At 32.6% G+C, this 16,941-nt stretch overlaps 1 protein-coding gene across 4 annotated transcripts in view; it reads left to right on the top strand.

The window, feature by feature from the left end:
- GPATCH8 (G-patch domain containing 8) overlaps nt 1-16,941 on the top strand; it is a 71,917-nt gene that overhangs the window by 21,793 nt on the left and 33,183 nt on the right. For 3 of the 4 annotated variants that reach the window (XM_015588029.2, XM_025045583.1, XM_015588030.2), the window contains exons 3-4: nt 3,679-3,696; nt 5,899-5,971. Coding sequence is in view for 1 of the 4 variants with exons in the window: in XM_006910131.3 (XP_006910193.1) it covers nt 5,899-5,971 (73 nt within the window). In the remaining 3 variants the exon portion in view is untranslated. The remainder of the gene's footprint in view (nt 1-3,678; nt 3,697-5,898; nt 5,972-16,941) is intronic. The other variant, XM_006910131.3, reaches the window with a different exon arrangement.

The following is a 16,941-nucleotide window of genomic DNA, read 5'->3' as shown; positions in this document are numbered from 1 at the left end:
CCTACACTGTGTTAGAGATGGGACACACAATATAGGAGGGATTTTATTTCTGTTACCAAATCATTTGGGGATAAATTTAAAAATTTTAAAGAAACTCTTAAAATGATTAGCATTAAAGTAGATAGTATGGTGTCCCCCCAAACCCCCCCCCAAAAGAAGTGCCCTATTACTTCAGGAATCCTATTACTTCCGGAATGCCCATCAAATAAGTATATAATAGTTATATGACTGGCTGGCTATACTGAGCTGTCTTGTTCTTAGGGGGAAATGATTGCTTCTAACACACAGAAAGAGTCTCTGCTGAATTAAAATCTTTCTCTGCAGCAATATCTGTTGAGAGGTGCTGACTGTTTTGCTACAGCATGCAACTCAAAAGTGGCTGGAAAATGCAGCTTTGGGAGTCTACAGATCATTGCAGGAGCTAAAGGTCTAGTCATTTTTTTTTAAAAAACAAAGGTAATCTGCAGCTGCTGATATCCATGGAAGTCTACACAGGTTTGTGCCAAGAATGTGCCTGTGTGAAGGGCTATTGTGAGTATAGGATTAAGGTCTTTTTGTTTTGTAATAGGGTAAATTTTTTGCAAACCAGAAAGATAGAAAATGAGATACAAGGATGCAATAATGCATTATCTTTTAGTAAACTTTCGAAACTTAGATTTGTCTGCTAGTGAGTTGATGTAGGTATTTTGATTTCGATCAAGAATTGTTGAAAACACATCAAAATCTAGCATTTGTAAGTATTTTATAGTCTTTGTTACAAAGTTTTATTTCTCCCACTTTATTTCAACTAACCAGATATCATTCGATAAAATTTCTCATTAAGAATAAAACACCATTCTAAGAACCACCAGACTTGATTATATGAATTAAAGAAAAGGTAGAAAGTATTAACATTTTATCCCTATTAGAAAAAAAAACTTTTTAGAACTTGAATATTAAGTTACTGCTTTATGAAAGTTTTAGGTTCCAGCTATGATATTTATGATATCCATATACTTAAAGATATAATATTTAGAAAACAAATAAAACAAACTAAAGCCTTAGATAGACTGTCCTGTACAGTCTAGGATTCCAGAATAGTTCCAAGAATCAGTTGGTGTGATTAAGGATATATGGTTCTTTATGACCTCTACCCTAGAAAGAAGATGAGACAGCAGATGTGAGAGTGATTATAAGATATAAGGCAAAATGCCTGGATCATAAACTTAAAATATGTTGTCATTGTTGCAGTTAGAACTAAAACTACCCATCAACCGTTAGTTGGTCTTTATTCCACCTGACTGATTAACATTCAATCTTTATAGTTGTTAGGTTGACTAAGTGGGTTTTAAAATTAATGTAGTTTTCAAACTCCAGTTGTTGATGTTTACTTTGCTCATCTAGGGATTTGGAAGTATATGTGTAATTGGGTTTTGTCCTGTACATATCTGTTGAGATCTGTGGACTCCACTAGTTCTAAAGTGTAACTCTGTAAGACTGCTGATTTGACATTTAGCAGTGACCATATGTGTACTGCACTATAAATAATGTGCTTCTTGGAGCTGAATGGTGTAGCATTACTATATGGCTTTTCTCTCTAGTCCTCATTGTGTCATCTTTAGTAAGCTATAGATTTTTTGTTTGGGGAATTTTTACAACTTGTTTGCATGGGTTCACTTTAGTAGCATTTGGTTTTTGCTTATAGAATCTTTAATACACAATCAGCAAAGCTTACAATCCACTCAAGAGACTTAACCATTTTTGTCACTGTTGACTATGGGCTAAATGGTATAAATTGAATGTGGCTGTCAATCAACTAAAAGAAAATTCAATGTGGAATTAATATTCATCCAGTCATTGATATAATTGTAGTATTAGTTTTCTCTTGAGACATGATTGATATTCTGTTTCCTGCTGTAAAAACTTTGAATGAGCCCCATACAATAAGTTTTTATCTTTGTTTTGGCAGACTCCCATTATGCAGATTGGTGGTGCTGTTGTCAAAATGACATTACTGTGAATATTATACAGCTTTTATGAAGCAGAGAAAATTTCCTGGGAAGGTTTTCTACTTGACATTTAATAAATAGAAATGTTGAGAAGTGATTGAAATAGTTTATAATGGTGTTTTGTGGGTTTTTTTGTTTGTTTGTTCGTTTTTGCGCTGATACTGTGTTTTCAGCATATCCCACACACAAATAGAGGAGAACAAAGGATAAAAATGTAGCATTTTAATTATACATTTAAGTTTAGAAATAGAAAAATAAGTAAAAGCCATTTTTAGATAATCTAGGTAAAAAAAATAAAAAAGTTTGGATTTAGTTTAGCTTCTTGATTTAGCCAGAATTAAGAAGTTCATGCCTAACCAAAGAAAATGCCACGCTGCTACCATTTTGGAGTCTTAAGCACGGGAACTCCTTATAAATCATGTGGAAAACTAGCTTTTTGCCTGCCTTCTTTGGGCAAAGTTCAGTTGCTTTATTATTTTAAAATTAGCATATCTCTGCAGTTCTTTATGTGCACTTAAATTATAAACAGCCTATTAGGCTGTCATACCCCTTTGTTAGGCATAAACTAAACTGTTAAAAAAAATTTTTCTATTTACTTTTGTCTCTATGAGATTATAATTAAACCCAAAATTATATATTTTATTTAAAAATAAACTGAAAGATTTTTTAGATACTATTATAGTGACTGAAATAGTTAATTGTTACTATTTTAGAAGTAAATTTAGTGCTCGTTGCCCTTGTTATGTGTAGATTACCTATTTGGGCTATAAATTGCTTACTCTAGTTTACTGTTATAAATAACATCCATGAGAATAATTGGCAAAATCACAACCCTAATTAGGGAGAGATTCATTATTTTCACAGGATGGCCATTGAGTCCCTTGTTCTCCCACAGTGAAAGTTCAATGAATATTTTGGTCATTTCAGAGGTAGACAAGTCTGCTTTGTTACTTTGTTTTAAGGTATTTTGGTGTGCCTTCCTTGTGTTACCCATCATCCTTAAACCTATCAGATTTTTGAAAAGCGTTTATAAACTTTTTTTCTTTTTTTGGTAGGAAGAGGGACCATACTGAATACTAGCCCTTTCTGCAGTCTCAGAGCTGCCTTTTTTCCTCCAAAAGCAGGTAGTCTGGAAATGATAGGAAAGGTCCAGATTTTCTATATTAGTCATTCACTTAATTTAAGAGATTGGTGAAGGGAAGAGGTTCTGGGATATGTCTATTCTGTTGCTTTTGTTATAGTCACAAGGACATAGAGTGGCATGTTAATATAATTCCTGACATTTCATTCCCTGTTCATACTTGGGAAAGCAGATTTAATTAAAGAACAGTTTTCATCTAAAGTTTTAGAAGAGAAATGCCACTGCCATTTTGTATCAGTAGCTTTTTTGAGAAGGTGACAGCCATCTTGAGTGGTTTTGTAAAAGTGGTGCTAATGTGTATAACCCTAAATTTTTCTTTTTCTCCCTTTCCCTTTAACATTTGCTTTTCCTTTCACTGTTGTCAGTCACAACACGCTGCTCTTGAACCTCTCAGCTGGTCTTGACTCGTGAATTTACTTATGCTTTCACTCTTTAATAAATACATTAATTGCAAGCAGTGAATTGAAAACAAGACAAAAAAAAAAAAAAAGACCATTAGTGAATGGACAGTTTCTTACTTTGTGTTACATTTAACTGTTCTTTTGACAGCCCAGTTTTTAAAGCCAGGTTCGTATGGAAATGCTTTCACTCCACTTGCACTGCTTTTGGAAATAGCATACTGCTTCATCTGTCTGTTTATTTTAGTGCATTCATAATATAATACAGTCAGCATAATGTCTCATCTCCACTTGGCCAAAGATTAAGTTTTTTTTAAAGAAAAAAAGGGGGGGCAGCAATTTTTGTCAGCGTGGTTTAATGCCCTAAATCTCTGCGTCAGGTATAGTTGTAACAGTCCATTGAAAGCTTAAACAATGATGGAATCAGCTGCATAATCTTAGAGTCATTCTGCTATCTTTGTCCTTTCCATAGTTATTCAGTGGTAGGAGTTATATAAAATAAGGATTTTATGAACAGGTAAGTTTATTTTCATAGTAGTATAATAAAAGCCTCTTTACCTTTTCATTTTCTGCTAACATCTGTATTAAGACACTTTATTTATTTTACAGTAAGATTATTTGTAAATACTTAGGCACTCAGTACTGGTTAAGGGGATGCTTTTACTGAGCGTTTATTTACAGAGAGAGAAGGGAAGAGGCAGCAGTGTTGGATTAAGTGTTTGTGATGTTTAATAATATGGAAGTTATCAACTGGGGTTATACATAACCATAGCATTTTTTAATCCTTTCAATTCCTAGCAAAAAAATAATTTCTAGTGACCTTTTATGCACCATAATGATTTCATATATGTATGTTTAGAACAGTAATGTCTTTTGTTTTAGAAACAAATTTATTATCTTCTGCCTCCTTTTTGTTTTTAAAAAAGTATCTGATCCCACCCCTCCCATCAATGAAATAATCAGCTGCTCAGCCCAGTTTTTCAGTTTGCATGCTGTAATAAAGGTGTAAAAGGAAATTGTCTTTTTTTAAAACACGGCATTGGGGAGGCTTAATCTTCCTCTTCTAATTTACTGTCAGAAAAAGATAATAGTAAAATACTTTTTTTCTTTTCTTCTATAACTCCAAAGAGTATTCTATCATTGACATGGAACTACAAGAGAAAAAAAGCAGTTTATTATGAGATGTTTGATTGTAATACAAAGATTTATGGTTTTGTTAGCTATATTTATAAATTGATTTCAGGAAATAAGAGATTATTTTCAAATGATAAGACCAGGTTAATACTATAAATTATATTTTAATACATATAGAACACTTCATGTTTATAATTTTTAAATATCTTTTGGATAAGTAGCATCATTTTATCTGATACAGCTAATGGATATTTTAGATTTTTCTCTGTACTGGACAGTATTTGTAAAAAGCAGAGAATTGGACAAAGGTCTGCAGAAGTTTCTAAGATCTGGAATTCTTACACAAAAGCTGACATTTAATTGTTGTTTCTGGTGTCTTTTCATACAATTTACATCGAAATACCTTTTCCAGTGTGATCCTAGGAAGATGAGACATTATGTATATTGGTTTTTTTCCCCCCTACATGCACTAATGATTCTTTACTGTTAACTTATTGCTAGGCCTGTTTCATTCTAACATTTTAGCATTTTTGTTAGATTACATGTTGAAATGCATCACTCAGTCTGTGCTTGAGCTCATTTTATTTTTCTGTTTAATCAATTTAATTTCTTGTTTTACTAACCTCACTGTTGTTTCAGTTTAATATTGGCTGCATGCTAGTTAAATATTTATATTTTATATATATATATAAAAACCAATCAAGTCTAGCCTGGATTTTGCTCTGATTGTGTTTTCATTTCTAGTGGTGGGGCAGTCTTACACTTACAACTTACTTTGTATCATGAAAGCCTGACACATAAACAAAATAACTAAACACAACATAGATTTTCTTTTAAAAAAAATCTTAAAGCGGTGCTGTCTAGGTGGTGGATATGATTGTATAAGTACCTTGATTCTATGCTTTTTTTAATGTTAGTTTTAAACTTCATAAATGTATTCTTCCCTCTTTCCCCTTCCCCTTTTTCTCCTTTATTTTAAAATGTTATGTACAAAAGTTGCCCAGCACACCATCAGAAAGGACCCTTACCCCCTATGTTCTTTCCATATAAAATACTAGCCAGCATTTCTTTTACATTAGTGTCCCTTTTATTGGGCACATTTACCCTACTATTAGCACCTTTTTTGCATGCATATATGTAGAATTATCTCTTGCTTATCACCTTTTTAAATGTCACTAGGAAGGGAAGAATATATTATTGGAATATTTTTGGTTTGTCTCTCTGTTCTGTCTGTCAGGATAATATTGGACATCGCTTACTCCAGAAACATGGGTGGAAGCTGGGCCAGGGATTGGGAAAATCTCTTCAAGGTAAGTTTTTTAAATGTACAAAAAGAAAGAAAGAAAGAAAGAAAACAATGTTTCTGATGCAGAGCATGTGCCTTAATGTATTTGTCGTCTATTTTAAAAAAGCGTTTGGGTTTTTCCCCCCTGTTTTCTCCCCTCTTAGAATAGACTATGTTTCCTGTAACTGTATTTTAACTCACTATTAAGCTAATAATTTGTAAGAGTAAGCTGCTCTGTCATGAATACTTTATGGTCAAACATGTTATGTATGGCTCAATCTATTTTAAATTTTTTGTGGTGGGAGTGATGGGTGGGCAAAGTAAAAGAAATACATAGTAGCAGTGTATGCTTTGTGTCATTTAGCAATGTTGTACTGTGGCTTTAGTATTATAAAGCAGGGTTCCCCAACCCCTGTGTGGCAGACCGGTGTCTGTCCGAGGCCTGTTAAGGACCAGGCCTCACAGCAGCAAAGCTTCTCTGTATTTGCAGCGGTTCATCAGTGCTAGCATCGCTGCCTCGGCTCCGCCTCAGGCCATCAGGCATTAGATTATCATAGGAGCACCAGTCTCTGGTCCCCAGAAAGGTTGGGGACCACTGTAAAGAGAACCATTCAACAGCAGAGTTTAATTTTTGTGCCCCCATCACCACCAATTCTCCCTGAAGCTGGTTATTGCCTTGGCTGTTTTTCTCTGCAATCAGAATCCCTGTAGTAATAGAAAAATTAACCCATATGAAACAAAATGGAAGCAGAGATTTCTTGTGGCTTTCTGAGCAGAGAAGCCATTTCGTATGGCTTAAAGTTTCCATTGTACTTTTTTTTTTTTTTCTTTTAACTACTCTAATCTTTTGGATAAAAACAAAATACTAATATTTCTGCTTCTGAGTTCTTGCTAGTTGGAAACCAGCCAACTCCACTCACTTTTCAGCTCCCTCACATTCAAGAGCTCCTGTTTCTTTCCAGATGTGAACACTACCTCAGAAATGATGGGAATCATTGTACTTCTGCATCTGGTCATGGAGGGTCTCATTGTATAAAGAGATCTTTGGGGAGAGGTGTGCTACTGTTGACTATTTGCATTTTGTTAATGGATTCCCATAATTTGAATGGAATTCTTAATTCAAGTGTGTGTTAAAGTACATAAGGATAGAGCATGAAGAAGGTCTTTAAAACCTTTGTTTTAAAAATTATACAAATTCTATTTAGTAGTGACACGAATGAGATGCTTAATAAATTTTTTCAGATTAATATTTACTAGTAAGCATTAACCTACTTGGTAAGGGAGATAGATTTGATTACTATTAAACTTGTTTTCCCAGTGGCACAAGAACTCATTGCAAACAATATAAATAATACAATGAAGAGCAATTTGTATGGCATAGACCATAGATTTTTTTAATAGTCCAGAAGAGAGAGGGCAATCAGGAGTGAAATAGAAATGACTTCTTGATAGATTTTGCCCCAGTGGTTTGTGTAGTTATAAGTGTTGAGTTGAACCGAATGGAGATGATTGTTGAGAAGAAAGTCCAAAGACTGGATTTGATCTTTCCTTGATATTTGAAACATCTTTTCCTATTCAGAGATGCCTGGGAGCATTGTTAATTGTTATTCTCTTAGTTCAGGCACACAAGAGAGTAGAAATTTTGAGGCATTTCTTAGGGGCTAGCAAATCTGCTTGCATCCCAGAATTTTTCGATGTAAACATCAGAGACTTTAAAGTACAGTTAGAACCTGCAGAGAGACAGGGTCGAATTTAACAAATGAAAGGTAAAGGATACTCACATTTTGGAGTGACGGAAAATTATTAGTAGTATTTTATTTTAAGAATACTTTAGAATTTGTGGTCCTCTTTGAACTTTGAGCTCCTTGAAAAGAGGAATTAGATTTTATCCATATTTTATTTCCATTTCCATGGTAACAGGTATATAATAAGTACTCAATAACTCATAGATCCATTATTCATCTAAAATCCAAGGGAAAATTGAAGCCCAACTTTTTTATCTTTTTAATTGTGGTAAGAAACACAATGTAAAATTACCATCTTAACCATTTTTAAATGTACAGTTAAGTAGTGTTAAATTCACGTTATTGTACAAAGCCCATCTGTTTTGAAAAGCTAGTACAGTGTCTTTATCCTTCAAAAAGAATGTTAAGGGCTGAGTTTAATTGTCTTATAAATGGCTCTTTATTTTTTAGTGTTAGATTCAACAGTGTACAGGCATTGTGCTGGTTTTTCTTACATAACTTCCTGTAATGCCCACATGATTTGACCAAAACTATAGTCACTCTTATGGCATATCGAGGTAACTCATGACAGACCTTTGCTCTGAATAACACATTGAAGAAAGCCGTGTTGCTCTAGTGAACATAATAATCCCCCCTTAGTACTGTAGACTAGTCACTGCATTTCTAGGCTAATGACTTTGTGAGTTCTTTGTATTTTACTAGTTTATTGTCAACTTTCAGGTCTCCTTTTTATTTGATTTTAGATCTTTAACATCTTTAACATTTAAACCTGATCTCTTTGGGATTTTTTGGTTAATGTTTAAAATTATTTTGACCAATGCAGAAGTTTTTACAAAGTGCCAGTTCTTGGGACTATAGTGCAGATAACTTTGTTACTGGATAGATTGGGGAACAGGGCATGTTGACTCTGGAACGAAATTATTTGTGGCAGGATATAAAATTGCCCTTTGTAAGGTGGTTTCATTTTTGTACTTGAATTTTCCTTATTAATCAGCTTTCATTCTCCCTTAATATTTATTAAAATATTTCAGAAGTTAAAAAAAAAGAACTTATTATGTGTGACAGATAAGTGATTATTAGTATTTAAAAAAGACCTATAGAAAAGATATATTGACAAGCTGTCTGAAGGAAACAACACAAAGAAAGGCCTGTTGATGAGAAATTTGGGCAATTGCTTATTTCTACATGTTTAATTTGAAATAAAGCAATAATGAATGATAGTTGTATTTTGTGGTAGTGGACTGAATTCAGATCTTGAAATTGTTTTATAACCTGGTAACTTTGCAAAGGAATAGAATGTAGCTAAAAATCTACTGTGAAATATATTCAGTCAGTAGGTATAGCCCAGAAGTGATGCTTGTACTTTGTTATATTGTCTAAGAGCTACTTGATGATTTGGCTGATTTTTTTGGTCACAAACAAGTTTAGCCCCTGAGAAAAATGAATGGGGTCTGATACTATTTCATATCTCACTCTGTCTATAAGATTCAATCAATAAGACAACCAACAAATGTTTATTGAGTTAATAATATGTTCTGGCCGTAAATATCATAAGCCATGGACAAAGTAGATAAAGCATTGTTCCTGCCCTTCAAGATTATTTTCCAGTCTCCAAATTCTTGCTTTTTTAACTATCGTAGACCTATGAAAGTTTCTTGAGACCAGAGACCATGTTTTTATATTACATATTTCTTCTGTGCTTAGAATTAAGTATGTGATCAATCTGAATATTTAATTGACAGATTGCTTTAAATTCCTTGAGAATAGGGATTCTCATTTATTTTTGTGTAAAAGTCTTTGGTGTGTAGGGTATGAAGGTATTGTGAGCAGCATTTGGTAACAAAATTTGGGTTTGAGTTTGGTTATGCCACTTACTTTAAGTAAAGGGACAAGTTAACATCACTAAATTATTCTCAGCAACAAATGGGAATTAATATCTCTACCCAGTAGTAGCTAATATGCACTAGATATTTGACTCCCAGATCTGTGCTTTTAATGCTATATGCATTTAAGTTTTAGGATCCCTAAGCCCCTAATTTTGAGAGCATTAGTTAATGCCACTTCTAAGCCTGAACTTAAAATTTCGAAAAGAAGCCTCAATCACTAAATAGTGGTGTTGGGACAATTCAATAGCAATGCAGAAAAAAAAAGTCGGATCTCCACTATCATACTTAAAATATATTCCAGATGAATAAAATATTTAAATGTAAAAAGTGAAATCAAAATTATTAACATGAACAATGGGATATAGTTATTTTAAAAATCATCTTGGAATGAGGAAAACTTTTCTGTTAACCCCAAACCCAGAAGCCATTTAAAAAGGATAAATTTGACTTTGTTTCAGCATAAATAAAGTAAAAATAAATAACAAACTGGGAGAAATATCTGTAACATCTCATTACAAAAAAATTTTCTTTATGTATTTATCAGTATGTGAAAGACAACCTGAATAGAAAAAGGGAAATGATATGAACAGTTTATAGAAAAGTAATGCAAATAACCTTTAAGCATATGGAAATCTTCTCAATCCTTCTCGTAACAGAAGTACGCATATTAAATTACTAGATACCATTTTTCATTTGTTGAATTGGAAAAGGTTAAAAAAAAAAAACCTGGTCAGATTCTGAGAAAGAGATACAGCATAGCTAGTGAGAATATAAATTGGTAAACCACTATGGAGAACAGTTTGGATTAAAGATTAAAATGCATGTATCTTTGAATCTAGCAATTCTGTTTCTAATTATTTATCCTTAACTTATTCTTGAAATGCACAAAATAATGTATGATTGAGGTTATTCATTATATCATTGTGGTAAAAGATTGGAAACAGTCTTATCATATTCATTGATTCTAAGACTTTCATATTTTAGTAAAGGTAAAATCATGTGCATCTTATTAATGGCATTATAGTTATAATTGGCAGGAAAAGCTGATAACTGAAAATAAAAGTAGGTTTGGGAATACAGCAGACATGGGGCTCTCCCAAACCACAAAAGTATGGATTATCAGAAAGGCTTAGTTACACTTGGAGCTGGTCTAGCCGAAGGAGCCTATAATGGCCTCTGTTCCCTGCTAATTAAATGAGCCTTGCAGTTTTTATACAGTTGCCTAAGGCAAGCATAATTTTAGTAATTCATGTATCAAATTTAGTAAGATACAGATTCTATAGAACCTTTGACCTTCTTAATGGAATTTAGTTAATATAAACAAAAGAGATGAAGCCTAGTTAGTAAACAAAATTAGTCGGAATTGGCAGTCTTCAAATAAGAGGTTCAGGTTTTCTGGCTAGACTAGAAAGGGAAGGGGATTGGTGGAGAAGAAAAGGGGAAATGGGTGAACTTAGATGCTATATAGACTACTTGTTTCTCAGTACAGAGATTGTCACATTTAAAGAATACATCAGAAAATATTAAATGTATGTTAAATTCATGGTAAAATAACCAGAAAATAAGTGGCAAAATTTTCAAATGAAGATAAAGAACAAGTACATATAGAAGGCTGTTTTATCATTCTAGTGCCTTTTTTTTTTTTTTTACTAAGAAAAGAGTGAATCAGTTATAAAAGCAGATTAGACATTATCAAGGTAGATTACTTGAAAAGAGGCAGTCGTGAAGAATTACATGGAATTACTTGCACATTTATTGAACACTTAACTGTGTTCAAGAGACCATAATAAAGAGTATACATAACATTATAAGATACCGCCTTTACTTTTGCAAAGTTTGCCATTTGTTTTAGGAGATAAAAAGGAAAAAACTGTTATAACAAATATTTAATTCTTACGAGTCTGTGAGATAATTACTGTTATTCCCATTTTGTAGAAGAAGAAACTGAGGTTTAGAGAAGTTTATTTCAGTAAGTTGCCAGTAAATAAATGACAGTATCAGAATTCAAACCTCAGTCTTTCTGACACCCAAACCCATGTTAACTACTATACTGAATGTAGAAGGCTTTAAGGCTGCTCCAATTTGGAACTTTATTTTGTAAGCCAAAGGCACTTTTTGATCAGAGAAGAGGTATAGACTTTATAGCAAGATACTAAAGATAATTTGATCTGAAATTCATTTTACAGATGAAGAAATTTAGATTTAAGTTTCCAAAATGTCTTAATGGTAGTGCTGAAACTCAATCTCAAATTCTCTGATTTGTGATCTATTGTTCTTTCAATTATACCAACCAGGACATTTGAACTAGGAGTTAACTAATCTAGTCAAAGTATGTCTGAAAATGAAGATGGAAAACCATTTAGAAAGTTGTCTGGATATGAATGATAGCAAAGGGAAATGGAAAAGGTATAGATATGAAGAACGATAGAACAATTATGAAACACAGTGTACAGACCACTTATGCAAGGTCCAGCTAGCAAGCGCTTGTTTACTGGGTTTAGTGTTAATCCTTTGTAATAGCTAGCATTTATTTAGTGTTTACTGAGTGCTTTTGCATATGGATTATCTAACTTAAATCCTTTTTCTGGTAGGTACCATTCCTGTTTTACAGATGAGGAGGTTAAAATGCTGAGCAACACTCTGCCCAAGATCTAATAACAAATAAGTGGTAGAATAATGGTGCCAAAACCTATGCTTTTAATTAGTATGCTGTAATGGATCTAAACTCTGTGGTGGCTCACTTCTGTTTCCTAGAAAGATGTGGTGGTGAGAAATACAAGTACTACAGAATTGAAATATACAGTTGTTACTCTGGCCAAAAAAATTGGAGATAGCTCTGAATGTGATATCTTTTCTTTAGGGCACTTGAAGTTATACATATTCTCTATGATCAATACAGGTTTGTATATATTCACTAGAAACTTGAGGCTAGATTGAGGGATAAGAACCTTGGCCATATTTTTAGTGGTGGTTGATAATTGGTCTCCAGGGGAAAAGAAAATTATGTAACTTCTGTCTCATACTATAATTTCCTCCCTTATTTTTTCTTATACTTTCTTTATCTCCTGTGGCATTTTTAATAATTTTGTATAATTTCCTAAATGATAATAATTGCTGTGCAGTTACGTGTACTTCTTGTTACTTTCCATATTTTTTTTATTCTGCATACATATATTGAATCTTTAAAATGTGCCAGATCTGTACCTAGTCTTAAAAGTTCAAGGATGAACAAGTGAACAAGATACAGTCTCTGCCCTCCAGAGGCTCATGTTTAATAGGAAGACAAATGTAACAAATAAATGTAATACAGTATTAATGATATAATTGTGAAGTTAAAGGTAAATACAGTGGGGGCTTAATAGAAAATCAAACACTTAGAATTTCAGTTTATTTCTTGAATGATATAATAAATGAGAAATCTCAGATTGTAAAAATAAGGAAGCAAGCAACTGCATCACATCTGCCTAACTTTGTTGACACGTGGAACCTCCTCATTCTTCCATAAGAAGCACTGATATTTTAAAGTAGGACCAGATGTAAACCTAAGAACTTTAAAAAATGTTTTTACCAGAAACCTGTTTTATTAAAGAAAAACGCTAAAAAAGAGACTATTCATTAAAAAAAGCTACCAAAATTTGAAAAATTGGTTATACATTTAGAAAAGAACAAAATAATATTCTTTCATGTACATATATGATTTATTAGTTTTAAATTCAGTCTTTTGTCTCTCACTGAGCCTTCCCAAACCTGTAAAGTAAATAGCTAGCAAATGACAGAGAGAAAATCCAGTGGAAGCTCAGAAGGAAGGAGCAAATAACGTAGACTTTGGAGTAGGAGTTGCAAACACTGATACCTGTTGAGGCCAGTTAGTAACATGCAGTTGAAGCCCCTGAGTGGGAGACATTTGGAAGTAGTGTGAGTTAACTCCTGCTCATTGTTGCCATATAGGAATACAGTCTCAGGCATTGTCAGAACTTCTGAACTTTTTAAAAGAAACCAGAAATCCAGATTTTTCTTGTGACATTTTCTGATAAATGTTGGCCCAAAATTTAAAATCTTGGATAAACAAAACATCTGAAATAAACTAAACAAAACATATATTTGACCCACATGTAACTACTTTGTGGCCTCATTTGAAATTTGGCTGGGTTTAAATTCAAGCTCTGCAGCTATTAAGCAGTGTGACCTCGCTATACCCTCAGTATACCCATCCACATTTTTAAAAAGATTTGGGTGTTGTTTTTGGAATTAAACATGAAGATATATATGTTTTATATCTGTATACCATCTCATTTCCACTCCAATAGGTAAGAGTGGGAGATGATGCCACTTAATAGATTGAAAAATCTTAAGTGTTTATCCATGATCAAACCACTTAGGATAGGAGCTATTTTTATAGCACAAGTCTTCTGACCTCTAGTGCTTTTTCTATTAGACTTGTGGTTCTCAACCTTTTGTGAGCAGCAGAATCACCTTGAATGCTTGTTTAAAATGTAGATTCCCAACAAGCACAACTCAGCAGATCTGGAATGGGATTCAGGAAGTTAACATTTTGATCAAACTCCTCAAATAATATGCTTTGGACCTTATGAATAAAATAGGTTTCTAAGAAAATTATCTTCATTATAGCAAGTAGGATTGATGGTTAGTTCTTTTACTCATCCAAAATGTGTAGTCATTTTTGGTCCGAAATAAGTATAATACTATTTATTTTTCTTTATAGTTTTATCCTTAGCCTGATTTACATTGTTTCCTTTTTGTTACGTATGGACTTCTTGCCCTAGGTTAATTTATATGATTAAAATGAAACTGGCTTATGTAGAAACTGGTTTCTTAGGCAAGAAAGTGGAGTGTTGAAGAAACTTTTAAAATGAGCAATATAGAATAGTGATAGTAATTTTTTTTGTAAATAGAATAAATAGTCCAATCAAGTGGAAATAGTTAAAAATATAAAAATTTACTAGTTAACTGATATTGGATAAATAAGAACTAAGAGGAGACAGAAGTACGTTTAAAGCTCTATGGAATCATAGACTATAGAACTGGAAAAGAAAATTTCTTGGGTTGATGATCTCTGGGCTCTTAGCAGAGACTCCAAAAGAAATAAGGGGGATTTTGAGTTATTTCAGTCTACTTGCTTTCTGAATTTACTGACATTCTACTTGGACTTCATCTATTACAAATTTGACATACCATAGCTTAATACTTCCTGTTTAGTATGCATACATAGGTAATGTTGTCTTCCTCCAGGTGACAATAATAGTAAAATAGTAAACATTTAAACAGTATTTAAATTTGTTCTGTTTTGCTTAGGATAAATTTATTTTCTTAGATGATTTGTACTGTATGTTTAATTTGGAGAGGTCTTACTAAAATTATGCTTCTTTAAATTCATTCTCTTGACTTGGATTTAATATTTGAGTAACATTGCTTTTCAAATCCAGTAGTTACTCATTTTGTTAATGTGATGATATACGGTAAAGATTTTTGGATAATACTTTGGTTATTGATTCTGGATAATAATTTTCTTCATCTGTCATATGGTAAAGATTTTTGGATAATACTTTGGTTATTGATTCTGGATAATAATTTTCTTCATCTGTCAATAGAGTTGCTTCATCATCACCAAATTTTATGTAAATTGTTAGGCTTTATTACAGCTTCTGTTTTAGAATATCTTTCATTTTAAGGTATTTTTGAAAATGCTACATTTGGAAATGAAAGTAAAACAAATTGATTTTTTTAATTTTCTGAAGCCTTAAGGAGATGACTGGATTAGAGTTTAACAACATCCTATAAAGTGATTTGTAGTTTATAAAGCATCTTCTGTTAGCTCTTTTGATCTGGGTGCCAATCCTGAAAGTGAGGCTAGTATCTCCATTTTACAGGAGAAGCTGCTTACTGAAGAACTGAGATTTTGTAACTCAGCTTAAGAGACTATCTAGAAATATGTAGAAAGGAAATAATTAAAAGTGACTTGGGGGAGAGGGTTAACGTGGAAAGTAAAGGAGCAGTTTAAACGAAGCTGGAAAATCTTTTTAGGGTTATAGAGTGATCCTGAACTAGTAAAAAATTCACAGTGCTGTTATAGAAAACTTAACCAGTAAGAGACAATATAACTGTAAGAAGGCATTGGATTATTGCAGTACCACAGAACTGGCTACTATGTACACAACGCCCCCAAATATTTTTTACTCACATATTTTCCATTCTTCAAACTTAAGAATTGAAATGAACTTTAGACCATTAAGTCTATATAACTCCTTAAACGTTCGATGCCTGCTTCTCCTTGACTGTTGAGGAGTAATGATAGATAAAAACAAATTGAACAAGCTTCTAATGAACAATAATGCAAAACACAAATGTTTTTTTATAATAGCTTGCATATTTTTTTGAGACATGGCTACCTATATAATATAGCTATGTGTTTTTAACTAGGGACCTAACATTTTTTTCCTTTTCCCCCAAGTCTCATGTTTTGGATTATTTTACTCTGGATGTGTATATATTAACTTGGTTTTCTTATTTAAGAAATGAATTGTTTTTAGCATAATGGTTAGCATGAGACAACCTTCTTCAATGAGTTGATATAACTTTTAGCCCAAACAGTCTTATCTGGAGTAAAAGTATGATTTCCTTTATGTTATTTTTCTTTTTCAATTGAAAGTGCATCCTGAATTCCCTTTATTACGTCTACCTAAGTCTTGAGTATATCATGTCATTCTTGGATGAGCTATCCTTTCCAGGCTTAATTAACATTCTGATTCCATAACACTTTTACTAAAGCCTTCTTGCTCCTTCTCTGTCCCTGTTTATTAATATATTGGGTTATCTGATTAAAATTGAACTATTTTATCCTAGAAAGCCAGTTCTGATACTTTGGAAAGATGGAAAGATGGAGATTTCTTTAGGTCACATTTAAACTTCTGTGCCCTTAGAAAACATCTGTGTTTGGAAATCAAATTAATCTGGTTCTATATATCACTAAACAGGCTATATGGCAAGAATATAGTTTTTGTAATACAGGAGAACTTCAATTCTGAGTAGGAAATCTTTTCTTTTTTTTAAAATGTAGAAACTCTACAGGGAATAATTAATGTGCTTGATGTTTCCAGTGAGTGTTTCTGAGACATAGTATATATCATGTTACAGTTACTAAGAAAAAATATCTAAATGATGCTAAAAGTAATCATTGTTTTTATGCTAAAGACTGTCATTTTTAGGAGAAATTTGCAAAAATGAAGCTTTGATTTGGAAATAGATGTACCACTTTTTACTCAGTAAGTGTTTCTCAAAGTTGTATATAATCATTTTAATAAATGAAATTATATTTAAACATACTAACATAGCTTACTGTAGAGACC

Source organism: Pteropus alecto, unplaced genomic scaffold (assembly GCF_000325575.1).
Source record: "Pteropus alecto unplaced genomic scaffold, ASM32557v1 scaffold313, whole genome shotgun sequence".
Lineage (NCBI taxonomy): Eukaryota > Metazoa > Chordata > Mammalia > Chiroptera > Pteropodidae > Pteropus > Pteropus alecto.
The sequence above is the reverse complement of the archived record's forward strand: the minus strand, read 5'-3'. Positions and strand labels throughout refer to the sequence as shown.